At 35.8% G+C, this 21,467-nt stretch overlaps 1 protein-coding gene across 4 annotated transcripts in view; it reads left to right on the top strand.

The window, feature by feature from the left end:
• LOC135109076 (tRNA (guanine(6)-N2)-methyltransferase THUMP3-like) overlaps positions 1–21,467 on the top strand; it is a 50,649-nt gene that overhangs the window by 16,332 nt on the left and 12,850 nt on the right. For 3 of the 4 annotated variants that reach the window (XR_010272570.1, XM_064020118.1, XM_064020117.1), the window contains exons 2-7: positions 3,266–3,414; positions 15,359–15,454; positions 16,924–17,001; positions 17,186–17,459; positions 17,679–17,757; positions 20,904–21,034. Coding sequence is in view for 3 of the 4 variants with exons in the window: in XM_064020117.1 (XP_063876187.1) it covers positions 3,266–3,414; positions 15,359–15,454; positions 16,924–17,001; positions 17,186–17,459; positions 17,679–17,757; positions 20,904–21,034 (807 nt within the window). In the remaining variant the exon portion in view is untranslated. The remainder of the gene's footprint in view (positions 1–3,265; positions 3,415–15,358; positions 15,455–16,923; positions 17,002–17,185; positions 17,460–17,678; positions 17,758–20,903; positions 21,035–21,467) is intronic. The other variant, XM_064020119.1, reaches the window with a different exon arrangement.

Below are 21,467 nucleotides of genomic sequence, written 5' to 3'. Positions count from 1 at the left end.
TTCATTTACACCATAACCTCCCCCACTGAAACTAATCTAACCTATCTTAGCTGGGAGGTAGTGGACACCTATCAGGGATACTAATCTAACCTACTGTAACCTAACCCCTGGACACTCCCCCTGCCATCAGGGATACTAACCTAACGTATCTAACAAGATTTGGGTCTAGGGATTTTATTGAGGGGAAGTGCCATGTCTATTTAAAAAACAACTGATCTCCCACAGAAACTCAGCGATAAAATTTCTTAGAATTCAATAAGGTATGCAAAAATCACATTTCCAATGTTGTAGAATATGATGCTATAAATCTAAATATAATATCATGTTTAACTTTGCTTTGAAAAAAATCAAACTGATCTGCCTCACCTGTATCTTCCTTAAGACAGGTCAGCAGCCATGTCTGTGATTGCATCATAGGACATCACCAGGACTCAGATTACAATCTCATAGTCCTGAAGAAAGAAGAAAGAATCAGACTTCTGTTTCTCTGAGAAACCACCATTTTTCCCTATGTTCATATGATCTTTTATAGGAAGAAAGTCCTTCTTTCCAAAAAGAAACATACATATTCCTTCAAAACACAGCAAAATCTATAAAAAAGATATAGTTTCAACCTTTTAGGTGATAAGCTTTATTAATCTAACATAACTAACCACTAACCCAATCAAATTTTTGCAATAAACATAACTTATTGAGTAACATTAGGATGCTTACAGAACAGTCCTACATTACATGTTCCCCCCAAAAATGTAACATTTGATAACCTTTATCTCCACTCTGTCACACATGAGCAGATTACTGTTCTTGGTGGCACATAATGCTCGAAAATACTTTTATATTCCTATAACTGTGTTTCACCACATCTAAGAAGTGCACCTTGCAACCCCTGTAAGCCATAACTCGCACTGAAAGCAGAATCCCACCCCGCTGGTCCCTCAGGCTGGCTCTTTTAATTGCTTGAACATGGTTTGCAAAAATAGTTATGTAGCATGAAAAATTAATTATATTGTTTCTTTTGTCTCTGCTAATTCTGTCATTTGCATGGTGGCATGCATGGCAAGCAAGGGGAGGCAGGATCCCTCAATGGGCCCTGCCATGGGGAAGAATGGCTGCTGCAGAATAACATATTTATATTCATCAAAAAATTAAACTGCAACTTTTAACAAAATAAGAGTTTCCAAGAGTGATGGAAGTAGGTAGAATGCATATATGAGTAAAGGAAAACAATAAATAAGATAGTAAATGATTGTACATGTCAGTACATATAACGAATAATAGCCCACCTATTTATTACTATAGTGTATTTACAGGATAACACTAGCTCACAATCAATACTTACTGTTGCAATTAAATTTTGTAATTTCAGATATAATTAGGAGCACAGTGCTTTAAAACTTTGATAGTGGAAATCATAACTCATTGGTAAGGATCCCAGTGAAAGGGAACAATTATGAAATTGGCCTTAAGGATTTCATTTATATATTTATTTATTTATTTTAGGGAAAACCACATTTTGATTTCAAGATGACTTTTTTTCTTATTGACAAATTTTGATGTTTTTTTTAAATAAATATGATAACAATTGAAGAACAAAAATAACCTATATATATTACCAAGATGATAGATATATTTCATGATGGTCTTGCTCATCACTTGTAGCACCTTGTCTGAAATCCATTATATAAGTTCTTGCAATTGCCACACTGATCCCCCTGACTGCCATATCACAAACTCCCAAAAGCCATCCAGTTAAAGACATTTCAGAATTAAATAAATCCTGAACCAGCAAGCCCCCCACTTGGGGTCTTTGACCATTATGTTTCCCTATACATTCAAAATTTGATATTACTGTGTTCTAAATTTATTGACCTGGTGCAACTATCAAAATGCTTGGAATGAAATAGGGGGGATCTAATGTCTTGAAAATGCTGTTTACCAACTAATTTGCCTAACCTAGCAAGGAGTTGTGCCTTACCTGCATGCCCTTGCCTGTTGGCCTTGGCCGGTGACCCTCCTACATATAAGAAAAATAATAATAATAACAAAATAAATAAAACAAAATAAATAAATAAAATAAAATCACAGTTGATGTGACAGTCAGTGGATAAGTATACAAAATAAATAACCTAAGTCAAGTTTCATAACCAGACAAATAACCATTCCATATTGTTGAATTATACCCTATTTTATGGATTTTCTCAATTTTTAAAAACTAACTGAACATAACATTTGTAAATAAATCTTTCTTACTCATTAAAAAAATATTTGTCAAAATATTAGCATGTATAACAACAGAGTAAATATACAGTGTTGTGTAGTAGAAAAGCTTCATCAGCCTGAGATGAGTATGATTCTGCAATGTTGCCAAGTATCAGATAACTGGAGCTGATATGGATTTGGTAAAGTTTGGTTCACTTGTTTATTTATTTATTTTTTTTCTGATAAGTTTTCATATATCTTAAATTAATATGCAAGGTATTATTTTAGTTGAGGCACTTCCTCCATATACTCAATTCTTGCAAATTTCATTATATCTCATCATTCCAAGCATTTTGATAATTGAATTGGATCAGTTATTTCAAAATTTCCAGGAATATATAATTTCTGGTGTTCAAGAATTTTCTAGGAATTATTGGTGAAAAGAAACAGCAGTTTTATACAGGACATTAAAACCTAGAAAATTCTTGAACACCAGCAGTGTTTGGGTTTAGGACAAATGTTGAGTGAAACAGCAGTGTTTGCGTTTAGGACAAATGCTGAGTGAAGCAGCAGTGTTTGGATTTAGGACAAATGTTGAGTAAAACTGTAGCATTTGGGTGTAGGACAAATGTTGGCTCACAAATACCACTTTTTCTGTTGGATGATCTAAAATCTCTGTTGTAATTTAGTTAGGTTCTTGTATTGATTTAATCTAAACTAGCCGAACTTTTCCTAGCTATACACTTTGATCTTTATCACATTGCCTACTGTCCTGATCCATCACTGTATAATTGGAACAATTTTATATAAAAATCATGATTAATTTGTAATTTATTTATGAGATTCAAAACAGATAAAGCATAATAAATTATGTAGACAACTATTACTATTTTTTCTCATCTGCATCCTGCTTATTTCAAAAGGATTTTATTTTTCTCTGGTGGATTTGTTGTGCTTTGAACTGATAGTTGTTTTTCAGTTAAACTGCATCAGCAAATTGATATTCCTTTTTATTAACTTATATTCTATTTACTTTTATTTATTTATTTATTTTTTTTCTGTGCAGTGGCAATAATTCATCTTCACAGACTACACAGAAGTTGCACAATGGCCCCTGAAATAACAGGTATTGAGCCATCCAGCCTTAAGGGAATGAGCCCTGATAATCCCGATTTGTGTACGCTGGAGGCCACGGTTGTTACTGGACTTGAAGATGTAAGTACTTTAGTGAAGTATTTAGTCATATTTACTCTCCATGTTTATTTTTATATCAAAATTTAGATAAAAAAATTCAAAACTCATTAAAATGGATGTAGTTTTATAAGTGAAAATGGATGTAGTTTATGAATGATATAAGACTGGCAGTTATTCCAGTTTTCATCAATCTTCTACTTAGGGGATTAGAAGACATTGAAATACACCTAGCTTTCAGTATTCACAGACTCATTAATTTGTAGATTTGCACCAGAAATGGAATGAACTTTTCATAGGTTGCCACCAATTTAAATCTTGTGTCCAGTAAAGCTTCCGCCCCTCCCCTTCTGCTCCCCAACCCAACCCAACCACACACACACACACACACACACACACACACACACACACACTTGAAAATAGGAGAGAGAGAGAGAGAGAGAGAGAGAGAGAGAGAGAGAGAGAGAGAGAGAGAGAGAGAGAGAGAGAGAGAGAGAGAGAGAGAGAGAGAGAGGATTTAATAAACACCTATAGAATGATAAATGATATAGAAAATGTGGACAAAGAATGTTTTATAAATTTAGACACATAGAGTACAAGGGGACACAATAAGAAGTTGAAGAAAGTTAACTGTAGAAGAGACATCAAAACGTATAGTTTTCCTCACAGAAGTGTGAACAAATGGAATGTACTCAGTAAAGATGTTGTCAGTGCCATAACTGTCCATGCTTTTAAGACCAAACTGGATAGATATAGAGTTGGGATACTATGAGATTACTCCCCTCCTGTAAACCACAACTAGGTAAATACACACACACACACACACACACACACACACACACACACACACACACACACACACACACACACACACACACACACACACACACACACACACACCAACAATTTGGATTTAGGAGAGGGAGATCATGTGTTATAAACTTACTGAGTTTTTATTCTAGAGTGGTGGATATAATACAAGAAAGAGATGGTTGGGTAAATTGTGTTTATTTAGACCTTAAGAAAGCCTTTGATAAAGTGCTACACAGGAAATTACTGTGGAAGTTTAAGCATGATGGTGGGCTAATGGATGGCCTGCTAAGATGGATGGAAAATTTCTTGACTAATAGAGAGATGAGAACAGTGGTAAAAGGTTAAGAATCATTGTGGAGAAAAGACACAAGCAGAGTACCACAAGGTTCAGTACTTGCACCAATCATGTTTGTGGTTTTTGTAAATAATATGACAGTGTGAATAGCTATGTGAACCTTTTTGAGGATGATGCCAAGTTGCTGAAAAAAAAGTTGAGAATGCAGAGAATTGTGGAGTGTTACAGGATCTGAACAAGATATCAGAGTGGAGTCATACATGGGAAGTGGAATTTAATCTAAAGAAATGTAAAGTAGTAGAATTTGGAAAGTGTGTGAGGAGAGTAAAAGGAAATTATGTTTGAATGGTGAAAGGTTAAGTGGAGCAGAATAGGAAAAGGATCTAGGTGTTTCAGTGACTGGGAATTTGACCCCGGAGAAACACATTAGCAAAATTACTGGAGAAACCTATAACTTGTTGAGAAGAATAAGGCTGGCTTTTGTGTATGTGGATGAAGAGATGATCAGAAAGATGATTATATCACTGATTAGACCTAGACTGGAATATCCAGCAGTAGTGTTGTTGCCATACAAGAAAAAGGACATAAGGAAGTTGGAGAGAGTTCAGAGAGCAGCAATGAAAATGATGCCAATTATCAGGGGCTTGACATATGAAGAGAGACTGGAAAGGTTACATCTACCAGTGGTGAAAAAAAAAAAAAAAAAAGAGAAAGGAGAAACCTGATTGCAATAAATATATAAAGCATATGAGGGAGTGGAGAAGGTGGACCAGAATGACTTGATGGTTTGGGATACACGTGACACTAGGAGACTTGGAAAGAGGCTGAAGAAGAGTGCTTGTAAAAGAGATGTCAAAAAAGTATAGTTTCCTGTATAGAAGTATTGATGTATGGAACAGTCTGGATGAGGAGACAGTAAATGTGAAAAGTATACATGGATTCAAGGCTAAGTTGGATGTTAAAATATATGTAGATGGGATGGCACAAGCATAGCTCTTTTCCTGTAAAGTACAAGTAGGTAAATACACACACACACACACACACACACACACACACACACACACACACACACACACACACACACACACACACACACACACACACACACACACACACACACACACACACACATCACCTGCCTCTCCAACCCACATTCCCTTCACTGCCCAGTAGTGTTGTCAGTTCAGCATATTTTTTTTGACAATCAGTTGTGTACAATTCCCACTTTTCACTCATTTTGTGATCATATGTTAACATCACTCATATTTTCACCAAGGCTTCTAAGAAACTTTCCGAGACAACTGCCATGTTTGTAAAAAATGCACAGTAGATACTAATTTAAGAAAATAACTTTGTTTTCTGCAGTAGTAATGATATGGAGGTGGAAGTGTGTGGCAATGATGGCAGTAGTGACAGCATTTGCAGATGATACTGAGGAGTAGGAAGGATAGAGTGAAAGGCCACACCACAATATTTATAATTTTAATTACAGTTATATAGTGTTATTTTTAACATGTAAGGATAATACTGAGATTGAAGAAAAATGCATTTTATTAAAATGGAAAAAGTGATCTTTAAAAAAATAGATATTTTATTTGAAATGTCATTATTTTCAAACCTTGATAGAAAATGATGGCATTTTTTTTATTGCCTTGACCATTTGTTGCATGGTGGTCTGTCAAAAATGTGTTCTAGGTCTCTATGTGGTCCATTTACTTTCCTTTCTTCCTGATCTATCATCTATTCCTGTATGTTCTATTTTCCATTATTTCTCATGTATTGATGGAATTTAATTTGAAAAATGAAAATGTAATCATTCATGAAAATTACAAGGTGAAAAGATTTAAATATAGTAAAGCTGACTTTGAAAAATTAAGAAAGTACTTTGTTGCCATGGACTAGAAAGACTTTGAAGATGCAGAAGATGTTCAGAAAAAAATGGGATGAATTTATAAGGATATACAATTCTGCTGTGAAGAAATTCATACGTAGAGGAGGAGTGAGATGTAGAAAGGGTAAAGAATGGTTCAGTACAAAATGCAAAGAGGCTAGAAATCGTAAGTCAAATGCTTGGAATAGATGGAAGAAGAGGAAAACTGAGTAGATGGGAGGAATATATTGATGTTAGAAACAAGTACATTGAGATAATAAGAATGGAGAGGAGAAACTATGAAAGAGATATAATAGTTAAGTGGATAAATGAACCCAAACTTTTCTTTAGACATATTAATGGAAAGATGAAGAAGAAGGAAGGTGTATCAAGATTGAAAGTTGAAGGAAAAATCTGTGAGGATGCACAGGACTGTGGAACTCCCTGCCTGTTTCTGTATTTCCACCTTCCTATGACTTGAATTCCTTCAAGAGGGAGGTTTCAAGACACTTATTCATCAATTTTTGACCACTGCTTTGACCCTTTTGTGGGACTGGCATTTCAGTGGGCATTTTTTTTTTTTTATTGGATTTTTGTTGCCCTTGGCCAGTGTCCCTCCTACATAAAAAAAAAAAAAAAGGACATAGTGGAGGTTATGAACAATAGTTTCAGATGAGTATTTACTGTGGAAGGGGAGTTTGATGCTGGAAGGGTTAAGTTGGTGAGGAATATGCTAAGTACAGTCCTAGTCAGTCATGAAGAAATACTTAAGATGATGGAAGAACTTGAAGTAAATAGAGCAACTTGTCTAGATGGAGTATCAAACTGGATATTGAAGGAATGTAGAGAACAACTGGCTGATAAAATTCACTGTCTAGTGGTGACATCATTATCACAGGGACGAGCACCAAAAGATTGGAAGAGAGCAAATATTACTCCATTATTCAAAGGAGGAAATAAGGAAAACACACTAAATTATAGACTTGTGTCCTTGACTAGTGTTGTAGGAAAACTATGTGAAAGAACAATAAAGAAAAGATGGATAGAACATTTGGAAAGAGATAAAGTTTTGGTAAATTGTCAATTTGGATTTAGAAGGGGAAGATCATGCTCTATGAACTTATTGTCTTTTTATTCAAGGGTAGTCAATTTTGTGCAGGAGAGAGATGGATGGGTGGATGGTGTCTACTTAGACTTGAAGAAAGCATTTGACAGAGTACCACACCAGGGATTACTATGGAAGATAAAATTATAGAAAATTTGGAGGAAGACTGCTGGAGTGGATGGAGGATCATCTGGATGACAGAGAGATGAGAACTGTAATACAAGACCAAAATTCATCTTGGCTGAAAGTAACTAGTGGTGTCCCACAGGGGTCAGTGTTGGGACTGATAATGTTTGTAATATATGTGAACGATATAAATGAAGAAATAGATAGTTATATGAACTTATTTGTGAATTGTGCTAAGTTGATGAGAAGGGTAGAAAATGTAAATGACTGTATGATACTGCAAGATGATTTAAATAAGATAAATAGGAATAAATCTTGGCAAATGGAGTTCAGTTTAATTAAATGTAAAGTAATGGAGTTTGGTAAGAGTAAGAAAAGAATACAATATCATTATGAGATGGATGGTGTGAAGTTAAAGAAGTCAAAAGAGGAAGTGGATTTGGGAGTAACTTACTGAAAGTTACTTACTGAAAGTTACTGAAAATTTAACTCCTGACAGACATATTGATAAAATTACTGGAGAGATGATGAATTTGTTAAAAAAGAGTAAAAATGGCATTCTCATATTTGATGAAGGAATGGTAAAAAAGTTGTTGATTTCCATAAGACCAAGATTAGAATATGCGGCAGTGGTGTGATCTCATACAAAGAGGAATATTGTAAAATTAGAAAGAGTACAAAGAGCAGTTACTAAGATGGTTCTAGAGTTGAGCAAGTCAACCTATGAAGAGAGATTAAAAATGTTAGAAATTCCTACCCTTGGAAATAGGAGAGAGAGAGAGAGAGAGAGAGAGAGAGAGAGAGAGAGAGAGAGAGAGAGAGAGAGAGAGAGAGAGAGAGAGAGAGAGAGAGAGAGAGAGAGGAGATTTAATAAACATCTATAGAATGATAAAATTAATGATATGGGAAATGTGGACAAAAAATGTTTTATAAATTTAGACACACAGAGTAAAAGAGGACACAGTAAGAAGCTGAAGAAAGTTAACTGTAGAAGAGACATCAAGAAGTATAGTTTTTCTCACAGAAGTGTGAACAAATGGAATGAACTCAGTGAAGATGTTGTCAGTGCCATAACTGTCCATACTTTTAAGACCAAACTGGATAGATATAGAGACAGGATACTGTGAGATTACTCCCCTCCTGTAAACCACAACTAAGTAAATACAACTAGGTAAACACACACACACACTATATATATATATATATATATATATATATATATATATATATATATATATATATATATATATATATATATATATATATATATATATATATATATATATATATATATATACATACAGTAAAATCCCTCTTATCTGGTATCAACAGGACAGCTGACATGCCGGATACTTGAATAGAAGTGAAATTATGTCCACAATCCCCACCCTACACTCACGCATCTTACCATAACAAAGATCTTAATCAGCAGCTGATCTGATCAGCTGCTTAAGTGTAAGCACAACACGCTTCCTCTTTTGTACAACTTTAGGCATGATGAAGGCATCAGGCGATAAACACTGCACACGCGGGACTGAGTCACTGAGTAAATACAGTGCAGTGGGCCACGGGTGGCGCGAAGCAGTGCGCTCTGGTGGCGAGGGGACAAAGTATGCCTTGTGCGGGAATTTTAATGAATTTTATGAGTACACATTGATTTTTTATTGATTTTAAGGCTTGGGGAAAAATGTGCCGGATACTTGAAGCTGCCGGATACTCGAATGCCGGATGAGAGGGATTTTACTGTATTTATATATTCCCAAAGCAGAATGGCATGTCTCAGTTTTTAACCATTTTGAGATATTGCCACCATGAAAATCATTGCAGTGAGATTTATCTTTCCTCAAAGTGGTGTATCTCTGAGCTTTAGTTTCTGAGATATAGTACCTGAAATATTTCAACTTGTCTCATAAAGACAGGAGAATTCACATGATGTAGAGACGTACATTGAGTTGCGCCTATTTGTTGTGATACAAGACAGACATTGTCAGCATGTTGCATGGGCATAAGTTGAGATATATTTTTTTGTCTTGCATCAGATTGTTATTGATATATTTTTGACTTAACACATATGACATGTATTTGTCTCACTTCCTCTTATAGAGATGCAATTCTGGAACATAAATATATTCTCAAGAATAGAGTCACTATATTTGCCTAGATTCTAAACCAGATAATCTGCACCCTAATCTTAATAAATAGATAATATATGAAGTGTTCAGTGATAACATATAAGAGCGTCCAACCCCACTAGAAGAAGTATGAAGTGTTCAAAGAAGAGTATACAGCAAAAGGAATTTCTGCATCTTAATCTAGTGCAGTGTCTTGAAATTGCAAAAATATTATGTTTCACAATCCTAAAATAGGACATGAAAGATGTGAAAATTACAGTGCAGGGGACACAACAGGAAAAAGAAAGCTTGAGCTGCTGTTTATGCAACACAAAAAGGAAAAAGAAATTGTATGACTCATGAATAATGAAAGAAAAAAAATGACACCAATGTAATGACAGCAGCATTTGACTTGCAAAAGATTATTTACCTTACTTAGCATAAACCAAGGGGAATCAGCTGTTCTATAAAGGGAGGTTGGCAAACTTTAAACTGACTGTATATGAACTGGAAAGTAGAGAGTGCCATTGCTTTGTCTGGCATGAAGGATTGGGAAAAGGAGATTCATCTGAAATTGAATATGTCTGAAATCTATTTAGATTATCAGAACACTTCTGAGAAAAAATACCTGTTTTTGCAGATGGATACCCTGGACAGAACAGAAACTCAATTAATGCAACAGTACCATTGTATTATATCTGGTATTCCTACTCGTCTCCTGACTGTCCTGGAGATACACCCAACATTCTTGACCTTTTCCTAACCTCTAATCCTTCTGCTTATGCTGTTACCCTCTTTTCTCCATTGGGCTCCTCTGATCACAATCCCATATTTGTATCTTGTCCTATCACTCCAATCCCTCCTCAGGATTCCCCTAAGTGGAGGTGCCTCTGGCATTCTTCCTCTGCTAGTTGGGGGAGACCTGAGGAGGTATTTTGCTGATTTTCCTTGGAATGACTACTGCTTCCATGACAGAGACCTGTCTCTGTTATGTGCTGAGCACATAACAAAGGTGATAGTGCCTGGCATGGAGGCATACACTCCTTACTCTTTTTCTTGACCTAAACTTTCCAAACCATGTTTTAACACAGCCTGTTCTCATGCTATACATGAGAGAAAGAGGTGGCCCACAAAAGGTACGTGAGCCTTCCATCACCAGAATCTCATGCACTTTATATTTCTGCCTGGAACTATGTCAAGTCTGTTTGCCAACTAGCCAAAAACTCCTTCATCAATAGTGTTAAAATTTTTCAAGATCTAACTCCCCTCGTGACTTTTGGCATCAAGCCCAAAACTTATTCAATAACTTTGCTTCTTCTTCTTTCCCTCCATTATTTCAACTAGATGGCACCACTGCTCTTACATCTATATGTAAAGCTGAACTCTTTGCTCAAGCCTTTGCTAAAAACTCTACCTTGTTCCTCCCTGTCCTCCACCCTCTGACTACTTCATGCTACCTATTAAAATTCTTCACAATGATTTTTCCCATGCCCTCGCTGGCCTAAACCCTCAGAAAGCTTATGGACCTGATGGGGTCCCTCCTATTATTCTCCGAAACTGCACCTCCATGCTTGTACCTTGCCTAGTCAAACACTTTTAACTTTGTCAGTTAACATCTACCTTTCCTTCTTGCTGGAAGTTTGCCTACATTCAACCTGTTCCTAAAAATGGTAACCATTCTAGCCCCTCAGACTACCATCCTATTGCTTTAATTTCCTGCCTATCTAAAGTTTTTGAATCTATCCTCAACAGGAAGATTCTTAAACTTCACAACCTTCTATCTAATCGCCAGTATGGGTTCCATCAAGGCCACTCTACTGGTGATCTTCTGGCTTTTCTTACCGAGTCTCAGTCATCCTCTTTTAGAGATTTTGGTGAAACTTTTGCCGTTGCTTTAGACATATCTAAAGCTTTTGATCATTCTCTTTTAAAGATTTTGGTGAAACTTTTGCTGTCGCCTTAGACATATCATAAGCTTTTGATAGAGTGGCACAAAGCTTTGATTTCCAAACTACCCTCTTACAGCTTTTATCCTTCTCTCTGTAACTTCAACTCAATTTTCCTTTCTGACTGTCCTATTGCTGCTGTGGTAGATGGTCACTGTTCTTCTCTTAAATCTATTAACAGTGGTATTCCTCAGGGTTCTGTCGTATCACCCACTTTCTTCCTGTTATTCATCAATGATCTTTTAAACCAAACTTCTTGCCCTACCCACTCCTACACTGATGATACCATGCTGCACTTTTCCACATCGTTTCCTAGACATCCAACCCTTCAGGAAGTAAACAGTTCATGCAGGGAAGCCACAGAATGCCTGACTTCTGATCTCTCTAAAATTTCTGATTGGGGCAGAGCAAACTTGGTATTGTTCAGTGCCTCAAAAACTCAACTCCTTCATCTATCAAGACAACTATCAGACAACTATCCCCTATTCAATGACACTCAACTGGCCCCTCTTCTATACTAAACATCCTTGGTCTGTCTTTTTCTTATAATCTAAACTGGAAACTTCACATCTCATCTCTAGCTAAAAACAACTTTTATGAAGTTAGGGGTTCTGAGACATCTCCACCAGTTTTTCTCATACCCCCAGCTGCTAACTCTGTACAGGGGCCTTATCCATCCATGTATGAAGTGTGCTTCACATGTCTGGAGGGGTTCCACTCATACCACCCTTTTAGAGAGGAAGGAATCAAAAGCTTTTCATCTCATCAACTCCTCTCCTCAAAATGACTTGTCTTTAGCCTCTTTCTAATTGCTGCAATGTTGCATCTCTTGCTATCTTCTACTGCTATTTTCATGCTAATTGCTCTTCTGATCTTGATAACTGCATGCCTTCCCTCCTCCCATGGCCTTGCTGCACAAGACTTTCTTTTTTCAACCCTATTCTGTCCATCTCTAATGCAAGAATTAACCAGTATTCTCAATCATTCATCCCTTTCTCTGGTAAATTCTGGAACTCCCTGCTTGAATCTGTATTCCCACCTTCCTATGACCTAAACTTCTTCAAGAGGGAGGTTATATATATACACTTATCCTTCAATTTTAGACCACCGCTTCAGACCCTATTCGGTGACTGGCATCTTAGTGGGATTTTTTTTATTATTTTTTTGTTGCCCTTGGCTGGTGTCCTTCGTACATAAAAAAGAAAAAAAAAATCAGCAGAGTGGAAGTCTCCCTTGAAAAGATGCTACTGGTATATTTTGAGGTTTATCATAACTAAAATGAGGGAGATTCAGCACACAGCACAATTAAGGCACCAGTAGACAAAGCTGAAATTTGCATATACCCTCACAGCTTTTCTGAGTTTTCAAGCTTGTAAGGAAAAAGCATTTATATATTGTCTGCATGACACACAGTGCTGATTTTCTTGACTTCAAGCTACTGTCAAAAGATCCTCACATCTCCATTAGATTTGATGACCAAGGAGGAACAGTGGACTAAACAAAGATGAGATAATGGTGAAGAAAGCTGAGACCTTTAGAACCTTCCTCATAACCAGTCATTTGCAGAAGTACAGGACTCGTATTCTACAAACCGTCATAACCAAGTCCATCAGTCATAGTGAAACAAAATGGTGCATTTCAGACATAACTCAGTCAGAAAGTCTTATGGTCAATCACAAACTCCTGCAGATGACCATAAAATTATGTGGGATGCTATGACAGGATTCATCCCATCTTAGTACTGCCTATGACCATCAGAAGTGTTTCAGCATCATGACAACATAGCCGTACATACCATAATATGATCCTCAGCTGTTTTTTTTATTAATATAACAATAAGTATTAGTAACTATGAGTACATAATATCCTTCTTTGAGGCAGTAAAGTATTATTATAAATCATTGCCAAGAGTAGTATGATCAGTTTTCATACATAAACAAACCTTGCCTTGCATTGCCTGCATGTGTTGGATTGTCAGCTTGTGGTCTTCACCTATTTATCTTTTTTTTTTATTAGATACACTGTCTGACTTCTCTAAAAGTTGTAATATGAAGTCAGAACAATATAAATCAAAGAAAATAATGTCAAGAACTTATTTAATTCCATAAATTTAAAGCTGACAAATTGTGACCATGCATTCAAGTGACAGACAATGACTGAGATATAACCCATGACTTTTGGCAGCCATAAGACTGATGGTCATCAGTTCTGTTAGTTATGACAGTTAGCTAGGGGTGACTATAAGCACTGTGTAGAATATGGGCCCAGGTCTCTAACTTTGAAACAGAGACACCCACAGATTGTAATAGTGGACCCCCTAAATTTGCATTCACATACCCCCAAATTGCCAAACACAAATATAATGACTTACTCTCAGTGTGCAAGGGTGCCATTCCAGTGGTGAGGGAGAGTGTTAATTTTTTAAAATCTCTGCCACAGTGAGAATTATGGCAGGTATATCTAAAAATGGTTTTCATTATATGTTCTAAAGAGATCTGATGAATATTTTTTTTTTTACTCAGTGAATTTCACCTTATTACACTGCTCAGTATGAAAATATCAACAGGCAGTGAATTTCTCAAGTGTTTTCTTTATAAAATTCTTTCAAAGCAAGAAATGGGTCTAATTTCTGGTAATATCTCAGGCAAAAAAAGGAAGCATGAATGTTCTTTTTAATTACACAATTTTTACATTAAATTTCTCTCAGTATTTTTAATTTTTTAATTTTTATTTATTTATGTTTATTTATTTATTTGTTTATTTATTTTATTTATTTATTTATTTTTTTTGTACTTGCAAAAATATTAAAAGAAAAAACATGTACAAAAAATTATAACCCATGTTTGTGTTAATTATGGTAAAAGATAAGTGGACAAACATTTTCTTAGAAATAAACAGATTTCTGGTCAATTTGGTAATAATTTCATTTTGTTTTCTTTCATAAAATAAGTTAAAGGAACCTGGATGTATTAAAGAACATAACTGGAATACTGGTGAAAGATGAACAAAGGCTTTTTTATAACAGAATAAATGTGTAGTACTTAATTTGGTAATTATGTTGATTTTGTTATCTTTTTAAAAAACTGTCGTCCTTCCTCAACTTTTTATCATCCCATTCCTAATCTCAAACATGCAGTTTGGTACAATATTTATATGGCCCAAGCATTCAAAATTTTATATGACTTACGAATACATCAGTGATAACCTGCTGTAAAGGAAGTAATAATTTATCAGTTCCAAAGAATTTTTATTAAAACACAAAAAAAAGTATATGTAGTGTAAAGAGCTTTCAGGTAAAAACATATTTTAACCCTCTCCCTCAAAACACCTTAAAATTTAAATAAATCTTACTTGAGCATGCTCATCAAATATCCTCACCATGTCTATCAGTGTACATTAAAAGCATCTGCATACTTTTGAAACAAATAAAACAGAGAATGAAAACTTTAAATTCCTCTCATGAAAAATGGTAAAAAATGAGGCATGGTTTGATAGCATCAGTATATTCAGTTTCAATGTTTGTAATATGTTTTCTTTTCTTTATATTCTCTCTCTCTCTCTCTCTCTCTCTCTCTCTCTCTCTCTCTCTCTCTCTCTCTCTCTCTCTCTCTCTCTCTCTCTCTCTCTCTCTCTCTCTCTCTCTCTCTCTCTCTCTCTCTCAGGTTCATTCCTTGTTAGCTTGTGTTCTGTCTCTTTTCACAGGTTGCTGCAGAAGAATGTAAAGAAAAATTGGGAGTTACATGTGTGCAGGCAAGAGGCAGAATATTTATTGATGTGAATATTGCTGATGTTACAAAGGTAATTTTTTTTATTTACTTATTAATTTATTTCTTCTCTGTTTAGGAACTTTTCCACTTCCATCTCCCTTACCATCTTGTGCATTTTCTCTTATATTATTAATGATACATCTAACTGTCTCTGATTAATTCTTTGTTCTGTTCCAACTGTGACAGTCTTACAGCTCATATCTTATGCACTCAGCTTCTAAACCAAACTTCTTGTCCTATCCACTCCTATGCTGATGATACCACTCTGCACTTTTCCACGTCTTTTCATAGACGTCCAACCCTTCAGGAGGTAAACATATCACGCAGGGAAGCCACAGAATGCTTGACTTCTGATCTTTCTAAAATTTCTGATTGGGGCAGAGCAAACTTGGTATTGTTCAGTGTCTCAAAAACTCAATTCCTCCATCTATCAACTCTACACAACCTTCCAGATAACTATCCCCTCTTCTTCAATGACACTCAACTGTCCTCCTCTTCTACACTGAACATCCTCAGTCTGTCCTTTGCTTATAATCTGAACTGGAAACTTCACATCTCATCTCTAGCTAAAACAGCTTCTATGAAGTTAGGTGTTCTGAGACGTCTCTGCCAGTTTTTCTCACCCCCCCCAGCTGCTAACTCTGTACAAGGGGCTTATCCGTCCATGTATGGAGTATGCTTCACATGTCTGGGGGGATTCCACTCATACTGCTCTTCTAGACAGGATGGAATCAAAAGCTTTTCGTCTCATCAGCTCCTCTCCTCTAACTGACTGTCTTCAGCCTCTCACTGTCTTCTTTCTCTCACCCCTGTTCTGTCCACCTCTCTAATGCAAGAGTTAACCAGTATTCTCAATCATTCATCCCTTTCTCTGGTAAACTCTGGAACTCCCTGCCTGCTTCTGTATTTCCACCTTCCTATGACTTGAATTCCTTCAAGAGGGAGGTTTCAATTTTTGATCACTGCTTTGACCCTTTTATGGGACTGGCATTTCAGTGGGCATATTTTTTTAATGGATTTTTGTTGCCCTTGGCCAGTGTCCTTCCTACATATAAAAAAAAAAAAAAAAAAAATCACTCAAAATACTTTGTCCATGTTTTCCCAGTAGCATCTCCATCTTATTAACCTCTGATTTTACTCTTTCTTCTTTCTTGATGTTACTTTTCACATCATTTGCTTCGCAGAACATGTTCATATTCATTTGAAAATTTTCCTTCAGCCTCCTGTCTCATTTCTCATCTGCATTCACCTTCACATCATCACATCATACGATCCTTTTGCTCATTTCCTTTTCTTTAGATGTTTCTCATATATTCTATATTTTTTCCATAGCCACATCTCTTCTTCAGCTCTACTCTCCCCAATATCATCATTCATCTTCCTCTACCCACTACTCGGTAATTTTGCACACGCAGTTTACCAGTGATATTACATGTGTAGTAGTGACTGAATTGTGATTGGAAATAATTAGTATAATGAATGCAATTTTCTTCTGCACAGGTACTTTTGTTGCGCTCCATTGACAATGTCAACATTGTACTCACCATGGTAAAGAATTTCTGTTTTGGAGATCAAAGGGTAAGTTGTAAGTTTCCTCTGTAATTTAAGTTTTTACATGTTCATAATCAGTGACTGATTTTGAATACACTGCCTGAAGTATGTTAACAAAGGATTTAGGTATTAAGAAAAAATAACCACTCTTAACATTTTGTTAAAGTAAAGTCAGGTTGAATATCTAAAGATTTATTCATCCATTCATCAGGAACGTTGTTTTGAGCAATTGTACAAGTTTGCTGAGAAGCAAGATTGGAGAAAAGGAATGCGAGTATGGAAGGATATCTTCAGCTATCCCGAGGAGCCCATTAAAAAGGTAGTCCCTTTGAAGAATGAATATTGTTGTCCTCGGCCAGATGTTGATCTCAAAAGGATGAAACTGTCATCACCAATTTTGGAGAATTTACCTGAAAGTGTGGTGCCAGAGCACCTGCGAAATGATAAAGGATTATCTTTTGTGGATGATTCTCTTAAACAGGAAGGTTAGTTATCCTTTAGTAATGTGAATCTTTCTGTGGTAACTTTCTAATAAGATTCTATTGGCAATTTTGCCATTTTCATGTCTCTTTTGCCTCACTTATTGTACTGTAAAATGACAGAAGTATTTTCTGTTGTGGATGTATACCTATTTCTAATGAAAGCATGTTCATGTAAGACATTTTATGTACTTGAGTTCAGATATTATTTATATTTCTCCTCAGAAAATTCTAAAGAGCCATCATCCACTGCTGCAGTTGAGGCTGTTGCTAGTGGGCCTAGGTTTCGAGTCTCATGCAGTCGGTAAGATCGTTTTCTTTGTTATGCATGTAGATAACAGGTAGATTTTACCTACTGTTCACTTGAATATGGACTGTATGATGGTAAGAGATTGTAATATAAGTGAGTTACAGACTGTTCTACTGTGTCTGCATTGGAATACTTTGTAGGATGCTGCCTAGATGGGAATATGGCTTAATGAAAGTAAGTGTCCAAGGCTCAGTAAAATGTAGATTATGCAGTCAAGTATTTCCACCTTCAGTGTGTATGTGGGGGGATGGATGAATGTGATTTTCCTTTCAGTTTCTGGTAGGTTAAGTGGCAAATAAATATGCCTACTATACTATGAGGAAGTTATGCTTCTGGCAGCTGGGCAGTGCTTGTAATAGTTCTGATTAGCTACATCCTTCCCACATTCACCCACAGTTCCCTATTACTAATGCTTGCGTCAACAGTACAGTAGGATACGCAACAACAAACATGATTCATTCCAGTGTAGTGTTTGTTATGGCAAATGTATGTTATGACAACTGAAGAACCTATGGGAAAAAATTAATTGGTCCCAGGGAACCAGAGAATAATATAAAAAATTCTGCAATTTTGGAAAAATATATGAAAATGAGCACATTTGCCCTACTAAATTTGAGATAACACAACGGATATATACAGTAACCTCTCAAGTTTCACACATTATTACCCTGAGTTTTGCACTACTAATATTTTGCACTAATGTATTGGTCACATTTACCTACCATTGGCATCACGCATATACATACAGTAAATCCTGCCTAAGTTGGAGCGCTCTCTCTCTCTCTCTCTCTCTCTCTCTCTCTCTCTCTCTCTCTCTCTCTCTCTCTCTCTCTCTCTCTCTCTCTCTCTCTCTCTCTCTCTCTGAAAGTAAGAACAATCCTAAGGATTACTAAATAGAATGAGAGTAATTGAGAATGAAATTGGAATTATGTATATGAGTGAGAAAGAGTGAGAAACAATGAAGCTAAAATGACTTAGAATGAATGAGAGAGAGAGAGAGAGAGAGAGAGAGAGAGAGAGAGAGAGAGAGAGAGAGAGAGAGAGAGAGAGAGTCCCTAGTTCCTTATCTCTGACAGATAAGAGGGAGGAGAGGTGAGAGGGAGGCAGGTTTGAGACAAGACATAAGAAAGTGTTGAAAAGGAAAAAAAGAGAGGAAGGGACAAGCAGCAGATTGGTGAGCAGCGGCTTGCACAGCTGGTGAATTAGTCTTGTGAGTTTTAGTTTGTTATTCTGATTAAATTTTTATTAAAATTTCAGTTATTGCTAGAATGAGAAGTTTGCTCCAATTAAAGTTTGTCCCAATTAAATATTTATCAGAATTTCAGTGCTCACACTAGTGGCAAGTTTGTTATGCTAGTTTTCATTTGTTATTCCAATGAAATATTTATTGAAATTTCAGTGCGTTATTGCAGTTGTACATTATAATGACCATGGGTTGTCGTGTACTCTACTGTATGATTTTGTATATCCTTTGTTATAACTCATCTTTTATTTGAGATGGACCATTTTACATGGTACTGTTGGACTCCACAACTGAGATGTGGTTGTCTTAACTAGATAAAACATAAAGGAAATGTGACAAATTAAATTTACAAGGAAACATCAAAATGTTTAAAAGATTTATTTACCATGACTATTTTCAGCAGTCTCGAACACTATGTGTAGTGTAATGAGATCATAGATACAACATAAGTGTAACAGAAAATGGTTTCAGAGGCTGTATATGCTCATTTGTCAGAGCATTTTGCCTTTTTCATCCTATTTTACATCGAACTGACAAGCTACTGTGAATCACAGTGTGTAATTGAAGAATTTCTTGTGAATATGAGTGTGCTCAGATTTTAGATAATGCAGATAAGAGCGAGAAAGGCATCTAATTACAAAAAGATTACAAGATGTATGTGGTGGACAACTGCTGTTATACAATATGTGGTTATGTCTCTTGTTATTCTGCAAAACATCTGTTGTCCATTGAGTACATTTTGTATAAAGAAGGTGCCTTCCTCAGTTCTTTCCTCCATTATTTAAAATCTTAGTAGGTACAATGTTATCTTAAATTTTCTAGTACACCATATTCAAGAAAAAATCTTCTAGTACACGTCCCATTTTGAAATAATAGCAGCGTGTCTATTTCATGAAAAATCAGCACAGAATAAAAAGTGGTAATAATATATATAATGTAGTTTTCTTCAACTACATGATCTCATTTATTTTTAGTCACTGAATTTATTTCAACACATTTGCAATCTATCATTATTCTAATGTTCTTTGGTGAAAGGATCTAATATGTATTACTTGAAATATGTGAACTACCAAGAAAAGTCAAACTTTTAGAGCAGAAAGACCTAAGTGGGAGAAGAGCTGGCTCAAACTGTTATTCAATCACAGAACTCCCTGCCAACCAGACAGAGGCACAGGAATTCAGTCATTGTGCAATGCATGACAGATTAGGTTGTATATCCTCAAAAAACATTTTGTGATACACTTTTGTCACATTTTATCTGTGATCTAATTACATAGTAGCATTCAGAAGACTTTCTTTATATGATGCAATGATTTATTTCACAATTTGTTGAATAGGACTGGAAAATAATGGTAACAAATAAATTTTGTTGTAAACAGGATGTAAACATGATGTAAACATGATTTATTTCACAATTGGTTGAATAGGACTGGAAAATAATGGTAACAAATAAATTTTGTTGTAAACATTTTAAAGCCACCTTGTAATTTCAACTTACCACATTTAACTTTATATTTCACCAAGTTAGGATGGCCATTATCTGAGCTGTACAATTGCTGTTGAGTCTACATAATGGTACTAAATGAGATGGTCTATCTTGAACAAGAGATGAGTAATGACAAAGAATATAAAAAAAATAAAATAAAGTGCCAAGGCAATCCTGAGTGACAGGAAAACTGATGGGTGGATGAGGAAAGGGCACAGCCAATCTGGAAAGGTGTTACAAACCTTTCCTAGGCTTCAGATGAATAGCCATCCCCAATGGAATTTAGTATCACTGCATCTCAATTAAATATCTCAAGATAAAAAGCTATCCTGAGTGGAGTTTAGTATCACTGCACCTCAACTAAATATGACAGCTTACTGAATACGGAACTGAAGTTATGGTCTCCTACAGGACAGGTGCAACCCACAAATTTGGTAGTCCAGAGGCTGCTCGACAGTTTGGTGCTGGCGTGAATGAAATGTTCACGTGGCCAGTAGACCTAACCAACTTTGACTTAGAAGTCCTGCTCTGCATTGACAAAGGTAATGTAATTGATTTGTTCAAGGTGCCCCATGCAAATTATTCTCTGTTTAGGCTATTGAAATTTGAGTTGGGCAATCATATAATCCTTAGTGTGAATACTGAATGGAATGCAAGATTTGAATAAGTCTCATTGTCATGGTACTTAACTCATATAAATATGAACTGCATCTTTCTCTTATTTTGAACATAATTGTATTGTGTTTATATCTTTTAAGATGAGTTGTAGGCATGCATTTAATCTTTCCATCATGGCTGGTAGTGATCCAGACTTTAATTTAAAGCATAATAGTGATACCTAAGTAGGATGCCTAATTTAGTCACAAGACAAAATTTTATTTTGTATGTATGAATCATCAGAAAAATTACTAAGGAGGTGCTTAATGTGTAAAAAATAGTGACAGTAATAACAGTAGAAGTGATAGGGTATAAAAA

Source organism: Scylla paramamosain, chromosome 18 (assembly GCF_035594125.1).
Source record: "Scylla paramamosain isolate STU-SP2022 chromosome 18, ASM3559412v1, whole genome shotgun sequence".
NCBI lineage: Eukaryota > Metazoa > Arthropoda > Malacostraca > Decapoda > Portunidae > Scylla > Scylla paramamosain.
This window is presented reverse-complemented; position numbering and strand designations above follow the sequence as displayed.